Source organism: Perognathus longimembris, chromosome 10, assembly GCF_023159225.1.
Source record: "Perognathus longimembris pacificus isolate PPM17 chromosome 10, ASM2315922v1, whole genome shotgun sequence".
Taxonomy (NCBI): Eukaryota; Metazoa; Chordata; class Mammalia; order Rodentia; family Heteromyidae; genus Perognathus; species Perognathus longimembris.
This window is the reverse complement of record NC_063170.1, coordinates 47,120,242-47,129,619: the sequence shown is the minus strand read 5'-3', so window position 1 is coordinate 47,129,619 and position 9,378 is coordinate 47,120,242. Positions and strand designations below refer to the sequence as shown.

The window sequence follows — 9,378 nt, the reverse complement described above, 5'->3', positions numbered from 1 at the left end:
AGTGCTTGGCTTGTAGGTACAGTTCTCAATATGTGAATTGTATGTTTATAAATCAACTCAGTGGGCCTACAAATTTCTTGGAACCAGAAAGATATAGTTCAAATTCAAGTTCAGATACTTTTTACCTGATAAGTCTTTCACGTGAATATGATAAGAATCATATCGTTTTCTGGTAGCGAATGTTTAAAGACAATGATAATAGCCACATTTCACAGTGACTTCATGCAATGGAATCTGATTATTAAGCCCTTCTTTTGTAGCACAGCTATTTCTACATTTGTTACACATCCCTGTCAGCCAGAGGTAATCCTGAGGATAGATATGCCATCTTTTTCTTTTCCACTGTGTCTAGCAGGGAGTATAAACATAGTAAACATTTGGTCTTTATAGCTCAATGTACCTATTTTTGAAAAGCAAATGCAAAAGGCATTCCAAGGTAAACACCTGCAGGACACCTCACTTCTATAACCATCTGGGATTGCTATGGCTGGGTATTTTGAAGTCTGACAGATCTTAGCTAGATGAATAATTCAGCTTCCCCCTACTCAAGAAAGATAGTACACTTTGTGTGCCAATAGTCACTTAGGTTCAGAGGGTGGAATGATTGTGCTGCTTTCTTGACCAATAAGGGACTCTATTTTCCATGGTTCAAAGTTAAGCTTTTATTTGGATTTTAAATTAAAAAAATAAATTTCATTATTAAATAGTGAGATGGGACTAACTAACGACCAAATAGTAGCTTACTTAGGAATACACTGCCAGGGTTACAACTAAGGAGGGAGGGAGTTGGGGGAGGGAAGAATAGATCACCTAAACTAAAACTGGGATGTTGACATGTTTGTGAAAAGTTCAACAGTGATGGGATTCAAAAGGAACTGAAATACAAAGTTTTAAATGTTTATCATGAATGGGCTAAGTAAAACCATGTCTTCTACTGGCAATCGCCAAATGTTTCCTTCCTCCAAGGTGGTCAGTGTGGAACTTAGACCACAGTGCTAATGTCATCTGGCTCATCTGCCTTCTTTTGCCTGCTTGGCAGGGATTTCAAGTATTCGAGGTGTCTCCGGGCATCCTCCTGGTTTTGCCTCACATAGTAGACCACGTACGATATCACCATGGTGAACCAGCCGAACATGGTGACGAGCATGGCATAATCTGTCGTTTTTTTAGGGAGGTTACAAAGGTCAGCATCATTGGCAGCATTGAGGAAGGGTCTCCCCGCGTGTTCGTCCAACACCGACGTCTTGCAGATCACATTATGGGCAGTCTCGTGGTTGGATGCCATGCTCCTCAGCACTTGCTGGAGAGTACAGTCACAATGCCAGGGGTTGTTGGCAATCCTGGCTCTGGCCTTCAGGTTATTGAAGGCATTTTTGTGCACGCTTTGAATCCGGTTGTCAGACAAGTCCAGAGTCTGCAAGGTCTCCGCTACTCCTTTGAAGGCATGCTCGTCAATGAACTCAATGCCGTTTTTGGATAGGTTGAGAACTCTCAGTTGATGGAGGTCCTTAAAAATCTCATTGGGGATCGATGTGATCTGATTGGAGTCCAGATACAGTAAGACTGTTTCAGGAGGAAGATCTCTGGGTATTTCCTTGAGGTTTGCATTGCTACAGGTGACATTTAAGCCCCCAGAGGAAGAACAAAGACAGCCCTTGGGACACATACTGGCAGAATGAAAGCACAGTATCATAAGAACAAAACTTTGTAGGAGGAGACACATGGAGAGGGAGCGGGTTAACCACAGGTCTACCAGATTCATGCTGAAATGTCAGCATAATCATAAGTCCATTCCTCATTTACTCCCGCAAGTGTGGCAATAGTTCCAGCTCTGTCCACACCGTTGGTTTCCTTCTTGTGGGGCTTTCAAAGGTTGTAGCTAACACATGGGTCTCTTCATGATTGTCATATTTGCTTGGACCCTACAGAAAGAGAAGCAGATGCAATTAGCTCTTTTGCAAGGGGAAATGCACTGCAATTAAACAGTCTCTCCCGTGTCTGGTGTGCTACTTGGGAAGGAAGGTTCGTTATGCAGGTAATTTCCAGCAAGGCCACTGGGAGTTGGCTGTGGAATGGGAATCTCCTGTTCAAATCCCAGGTGCTGGGGAGGGGAGACTGTTAATAAAAGATAACATTTCCAAACTCCATCACCTTGTTTTTGGCTGGTTAGAATTAGAGCCAACTGTCTCGATTTCTCTAGACTCTGCTGTTCCCCTCCTTCTAAAGTCTACAGCACTAAAATTTAATTACATTCTTCACCCTTCCTACAGTAGCAGATGCATTCATTCAACTTAGCCCTGCACTTGAGCAGCAATGAGAAATAATACCAGGACTTCATGGTTAGTGACCATAGACAGGAATGTCTGTCATGGCTTTTGAATAGATGCCCAGTTTGGAATATTGGTCCTAAAGAAGAAGCATCTTTAACTTGAGTTGAGAAATGAACAAATGCTTTCCAACCTTTACCACAAGATGTTTCTGGGGGATAAGAACTTCCCAGCTTGTCACTCCCCTTGTGACTTCCTGAGATTACATTATACCTAGGAGAATGCTCTTAACTGAACTTTCAAAAGATTCTATTTTCTAAACAACCTATTCCCTGTACAGCAGAACTTCAAGTGACATTCACCTGTAAGACTTTCTTTTCATTACTGAGAAAAATAAGAAATACTAGCTTCTAAGAATTCCCCTAATAGACATTTTTCTCCCTTTCAGGTACTATAAGCATTAAAAAACACATAACTACACTTAATTACCAAATTAAGTGATATAAAAAAGATGAGAGCACAGAGATGCAAATAAAAATTAACCCTCCAAGTGCCCTCTGGTAAAGAGTGGACAGGCACATCTTTGAGATCAACCAGTTCAAGGAGGAGATGAGTGTTCCTACAGAGATTAGGTGACTTTCCCAAGATTAAACAGCTGGTGGGTATATAGACAGATCTCAGATGAAAATCTTTTTTCTGATTCATTCATCTCATAACTCTTTCACTATCCCCGACAGCTCTCTTCTGATCCCACCTCCTCTATGAACATAGGACCCAATCAGCATTGTTTTAGGCTATCTCTGATGCTGTTACATTGTTATGTTCTGGATCTTAATTCTTGATCCTTCTTTCCAGCCTGTAGAGGGATCCTTGATTTTGGATTTTCCTTCCAGGATCTAAGAAACAAGGCAAGCCTTCAATCTTGCTCTACAGTGAGCATCAAATAACTTTCTGCATGAACATCAAATGACTTTAAGCAAAGTTATCTTTCCTAAAGATCCCGGATGGATAAATACAGAAGGAAATGATCCAAATGTTACCCAACTCACAGAAGAGATGATTAATGTGAGCTGAAAACATAATGAATTGGGTTGTTAATCATGGAAAAAATGAGATTAACAGCAAGCAGGTTGGAGAGGATGAGCTTTGGGAGTAGCGTATCCCTTAAATGCCAGAAAATGCTTAAGAAGGACCTCTAGACTTGCTAAGTTATCCTTTGTTCATTTGTAGTGAAGTGTCCTTCCCTTCTTGTATTTTCTTTTGTAAGTGCATTGTGTAGCACCTGGGTGGAGTCTAGAAGAGAATAGAAGGGATATAGAAGAGAAGTTATTCTAAGAAAGAAGGGAGGAGCAGAAATACAAAGCAAGAGCTGGTGGGAGGAGGACACAAGAAGGACTTAAGAGAAAAGACACTGGAAGAATAAGGGAAGTCCAAGAAATTTCAACTAACCAAGTATGTGTAGTCAGCTCCCTGCTCATCTACTAAAAGCTTGGGACCCTCTTCTGAAAGGTGCTTTACCTCTCTCCTGAGAGTATTGTTAGTAGTTGTGTAGACTCAAAGAAGCCTGTGGATGTCCCAGCTGAGCCATCTACTCACTGGATGGAAACTTGTTAGGAGTACAAATACAGAGTATACCTTCCACCACTAATGCAATGCACAAATTAAATACTGTGTTTTTTTCCATAAAGTTTGCTGAAAGAACAAGAAAACTTCCAATTAGCTGGGTTGCTGGGTCCCTGTGACTTGGTCTTCACCTTATTCAGGATAAAGTGACAAGAGATGCAGAATGTGGACAGCAGAGTCCTTGGGTGGTCGTGTGATCTGAATATGGTCTCTCACAGATTCATTTGTTGAAATTGAATCCCCAGTGTTAATATGTTTGGAGAATCAGAGACCTCATTAATGGGATTAGTGCCCTTATAATGCAGTTCCTAGAAAACCTCTTTACACTATATATATGATATTTATATATTTATATTTATATTATGTATTATAAAATATATCCTATATTATATCCATATAATATATATTATATAGAGATCTATAGATTTATATCTCTATATATTATATTATATATATTTATACATAAATATATATGTGTGTAAATATATCACATTTGAACTCAGGGCATCCATCCAACTTGTTCATGGATGGTGCTCTACCACTTGAGCAATGCTTCCAGCCTGGATTTCTGCTGGTTATTTTAGCAATAGAGTCTCAAAGTCTTTCCTACAAAGGCCAACTTTGAATCACTCAGTCTCCTAAGTATCTAGATTATAGGTGTGAGCCACTGGGACCTGGCTCTGCCTTGCACCTTCCATTATGTGAAGACACAGAAAGAAGATGGCTAACTCTATCCAGAAAACAGGTGCTTGCCAAGTCTTCTGAAAGCCACCTTGAAGTTGGACTCTCAGTTTCCAAAACTATAAGCAATAGATGTCTGTTGCTTTAGTAACACAAATTGACCAAAACAAGTCTAAGAGATAGTCTCAACATCAAGTCAAAGATAATGAATCCACATCACCTTCAAAAGGGAGGACGGAATTGCTACTTCTCTATTCCATGACAACTAAGGAACAGTTTCCACAGAGATTATCAGATAGACATAACCTTAAATCAGCACAGATCAACAAACATAGAGGTGGGCAAAGAAAAGAAGGTGGGCATTCTTCTGTCTGGTTATCATCTTGCACAAATGCTGAAAAAGAGCTCAGAAACCTAAAACTTCTGCCTAGTCTGTTTAGAGTTAAGTTTGGAAACAAATCACAAACCAGAAAGAAATTCTTCTCTATCAGGAACAAAGGGACTTCTTAATGCTTCCCCTAATTTTTGTCTTTGCTTCTAAGCAAGAAAGGGCCAAGCAGCAAAAACTAGATGCATACTTTCAACCAATCACATAGCCTATCCTGCTTCTGGCTGGCCTAATTTCAGCTTCCTTGACCCATAGCCTCCAATCAGGACTCGTTGGTTTCCACTCCTTGGTTTTCCACTCTAAAAGGATTATATATACCTGTCTGCCTTTGAGTGTTTGCCAAGTGTCAGGGGCAGTGGTTGTCTCTCCTGGTAGAAAAAACTCTGAATAGACAATCTTTGCTTCTTTCTACTTGTGTGATTGTCACTTACCAAATCTAAGGTTGATAGAGTTAGCCTTTTCAAGACAATTATTTCCAAAACTGTTTAGCTTTGCTATTACCGAAATTACATATACTGATTTATTTGTATCATTGGATTTTTAATGGACTATGTACGGATTACATAAACTACCAAGCTGTGTAATCCTTGACCAAGAAATATCAGGGAAGGGCTGGGGATATAGCCTAGTGGCAAGAGTGCCTGCCTCGGATACACGAGGCCCTAGGTTCAATTCCCCAGCACCACATATACAGAAAACGGCCAGAAGCGGCGCTGTGGCTCAAGTGGCAGAGTGCTAGCCTTGAGCGGGAAGAAGCCAGGGACAGTGCTCAGGCCCTGAGTCCAAGGCCCAGGACTGGCCAAAAAATATATATATATATATATATCAGGGAAGTTGAGTTGAGACTAAATAATTCAGGAAAATGAATTGTACAAGTGATTTTTCTCCTTTGCTGCTTTAGAAATGTTGGTTGATAAAACTTCTTCATTCACATCTTTATTACTGAGTTTCATCACAAATTTAAGTTCATACATTTCCACTCCTAACTACCTGCCACAGGAAGAGGTCATTGGAGCCTCATCTGCAGTATATCTAAAACTAAAATCGTAACTTTCACCCTTCAACTCCATCCAGCAACCTTCTCCTCTACCATACACTCCTTGTTCTTTCCTGCTGATTTCTGAAAAGGGTTCATTGTCAACTTATGCCACCTCTCACATTTTACATTCCCTGGGCTGCTTTCATATTTCAAACCTCCATCTTGTTCTGAAAAATGGCAAAAGCCTTCTTCCTGGACTTCCGCGTTCAAGTTTCCTCTGATCCATTCTCCTAATGGCAAGTTATACCCATGCCATCCTGCTGTTATAAAAGATTCAATGGCCCTGATTTTTGTGACAAGCTCATCTCCACACATTTCCTCACAGATACAAATCAATGTATAGGAAATTGATGATAGATGGCACTACATCCCACATGAATTTCCCACAAACCATCTCAACTGAACATCTCTCAATGTAGAGTTTCCATTTTGAAGCCAGTTTTATTGTAATGTGACTAGAAAATTACAATATCTGTATCAGTTAGTCAAAAATGCAAACAGATAAGGAACTTTACTTTGAAAAGGAATGCAATTTGAGGGTAGATCCGAATTGCTAAGGCAGGGAGATCCTTAAATCTCCAAAATCCCTCTCTTATAATCTAAGCTCTGATGTCCTATCATTTGCAGTGTTAAATACTTCTGTTTATCTTCCCTACTAACAGAACAGAAGATCCCCAGAAGATCCCAGAAGGAAAGATCTATACCATTTCTTACCCATTTTTATATTTTCACATTGCCCATGATAACAGTTTAATAAATATTTGTTGGAATGAGTTAGAATCCATTCTCACTTCATCATCAAATAGCCATACTTTGCTTGGCATTTATTATATTCCAGGCATTTATTGTGATGAACCCATGTAGCAAGATGCTAAAACTGAAGTTCTGACTAGGCAGGCTCCCGGTTGAATGTCTGTAGGGTTCCCAGGTAAGGGGGGGTTACATTATCACATGATGCTTGGCAAACATGTGTTCTTTGACTAACCACTCCTTGTACAAGAAAGCATAAGAAGGGTCTGGAGCTATCTATATCATCACTTCCTTGTGGGGAGAGTTTACCACATGACCCTTGGAACTGGAGGTGGACAGAGCATTTCAGACTAAGAAGCATATCAGCCTGTTGTTTGGCAGTGGGGCTAGGTAGTGCTCTAATGTTGAAGTGAGACTTCCCCCACCCCACCCCTGTGTGTAAATAAGTGATAGAAACTATTTCCTATGCATCAGATATGGTCACCAGTGGGGAGGCGTTCCCCCAAGGGGTGTATCTTGAGATAAGGCAGAGGGACCTCAACAACAAAAGACTGAGGGCAAGTGCTTAGGTTGAAGGAACAGCTATCTTAAATGCATGCACTTGTCAGTGCCAAGGTGTTAGACAGAGTAGCTGTAGCAAAAACAGTCTCGAGAAAAACATCAGGCCCAGAGACCATGGGTCTTTGTAACTCATGGTCATCTCAACAGCAGCGGATACCCAATTATTCTGACTTAGAACAGAAGGAACAGAGGGAAACAGATGAAAAATTGAGCAGTTTACCATTTCCCATTCTGTCTGACTCTGAAGCAAAAGGAAGTGGAGACTAGTTGAATATTATATATAACCTATTTCACAGTGTTTTGGGTAAACATTTGCATTAGACATTAAAGTGATGATATTTGACTTTTACTTTTGTTTGAATTAATTGCATTCTGGCTTAAAATAATGGCAGGACAATGTCTCATCTTAGACTAAGCATAGAACAGTGAGGCTGAGGACATCAGGGCTGAGAGGAGAACCATTAATGGAAAAAAGACAGGGAAGAGTGGAAAAGGAAGTGAAGTTGCAGTTTTCCGTGTCTATACATATACCATTGCACAAATCCTTCTAACCACCATAGAGAGAGCAACTGTGACCTCTGCACAGATGAGAAAAATCAAGGCTCAAGGAGGTTATGACCTGTCACGATAGCAGGTGCTCAGTGTCAAAAGCAAGAACTTAAGACCTTTGGCCTCCATGCAAAATAGCCCTGCCCACCATTTTATAGCTGTCATGTTTCTCTTTCTTCTGCAACTGACTCCACTAAAATAGGGAACAAGAATCTGGATTCATTCTACATTGTGGTTGTTGCATATAATAAAGAGAAATGGATAGTAAAGTAAAGGCTGCAGTAACGCTTCTAAGTCAGAAGCTCTAAAAGTAGAGTTGGAGGTGTGGCTCCATTGGTACAGTGCCATCCAATGGAAGAAACTGTCAGGTACTGAGTTTAAGTCCCAATCTCAGGAAGACACCAGGCACTGGGAACTCATATCTATAACATTAGCAACTCAGGAGGCTGAGATCTCAGGATTGTGGTTCAAAGCTAGCCTGGGTGAGAAAGTCTGTGAGACTCACACCTCCAGTTAACCACCCAAAAGCCAAAAGGAAGGCTGTAGCTCAAGGAGTAGAGAGCTAGCCTTTAGCATAAAAGGTCAGGGACAGGACCCAGACACTGAGTTCAAGACCCAGGTCCAGCACAAAATAAACCTCCAAAACTCTAAGAGTTCACCTTTGCCTTGTACATGTGACCTACCTTAGATGCTATGTTCATGAGTGTGCTCTCATTTGGTTAACTCTCAATCATCCAGTGGGATATCATTCCTCCTATTTTAGTACACTAGAGGAACTCCTGCAGCAGAACTCCTTCAAAGCACAACACTGATTAGCACAACAGAACATAAATCCCAGATGTCCCCCCAAACAGTTCTCATTCAACATGCATTGGTATATACATATTTTACTGGTTGTTTTTGATATGGAGAGTCTGTGAATGTAAGTGTTGAATTTTAAGTGTCAGACTAGCTCTCCATGGACCTCTTCCTGCAAAGTTTGGAGAAAACAAGAAGAGTACCTTTATCCTCTGTCAGGTTCTCTTTAAAGTCCACTCTGAAATGGACCTTTTTATTAAAATGATAAGAAATCACCAGGGGCAGGTAGCTCACACCTGTAATCCTACCTATCCAGGAAGCTGAGATCTGAGGCTCACAATTTGAAGCCAGCCCAGGCAGGAAAGTCTTTGAGGTCTTCTATATCCAGTTAAATAGCAAAGAGCCAGAAGTGGAGCTGTGGCTCAAGTGGTAGGGTTCCAGCTGAATGAAAGTCCCAGTACACACACACACACACACACACACACACACACACACACACACACACACGCAAGAAATCTATTTGGTCCACATCTCAATCAGTTCAAGAATGGTTTTTCCACTTTTGAAAACAATTTCAGAGAATAAATCCTTAAGATAAACATCATAAAACAGGCTCCTCTGAGCATATTACCACTTTCCTACATGAGCTAGTGCTCATGTATCTCCAGGATAGATTTACAAATTCTTTCTACCCAGAAATTCACTGGAGAAACAAACAAAAA

The 9,378-nt window shown here is 40.6% G+C and overlaps 1 protein-coding gene across 1 annotated transcript; it reads right to left on the bottom strand.

The window, feature by feature from the left end:
- Positions 1-677: 677 nt before the first annotated feature.
- On the bottom strand, positions 678-1,908 carry Lrrc3b (leucine rich repeat containing 3B). The gene has a single exon (XM_048354869.1). It carries the CDS (start codon positions 1,760-1,762, stop codon positions 983-985), a length of 780 nt encoding a protein of 259 aa, XP_048210826.1. The 5' UTR covers positions 1,763-1,908; the 3' UTR covers positions 678-982.
- Between the last annotated feature and the right edge of the window lie 7,470 nt (positions 1,909-9,378).

Coding starts and splice junctions, on each gene's coding strand:
- Lrrc3b (XM_048354869.1), bottom strand. CDS start 1,762: ATGAATCTGGTAGACCTGTGGTTAACCCGCTCCCTCTCCATGTGTCTC.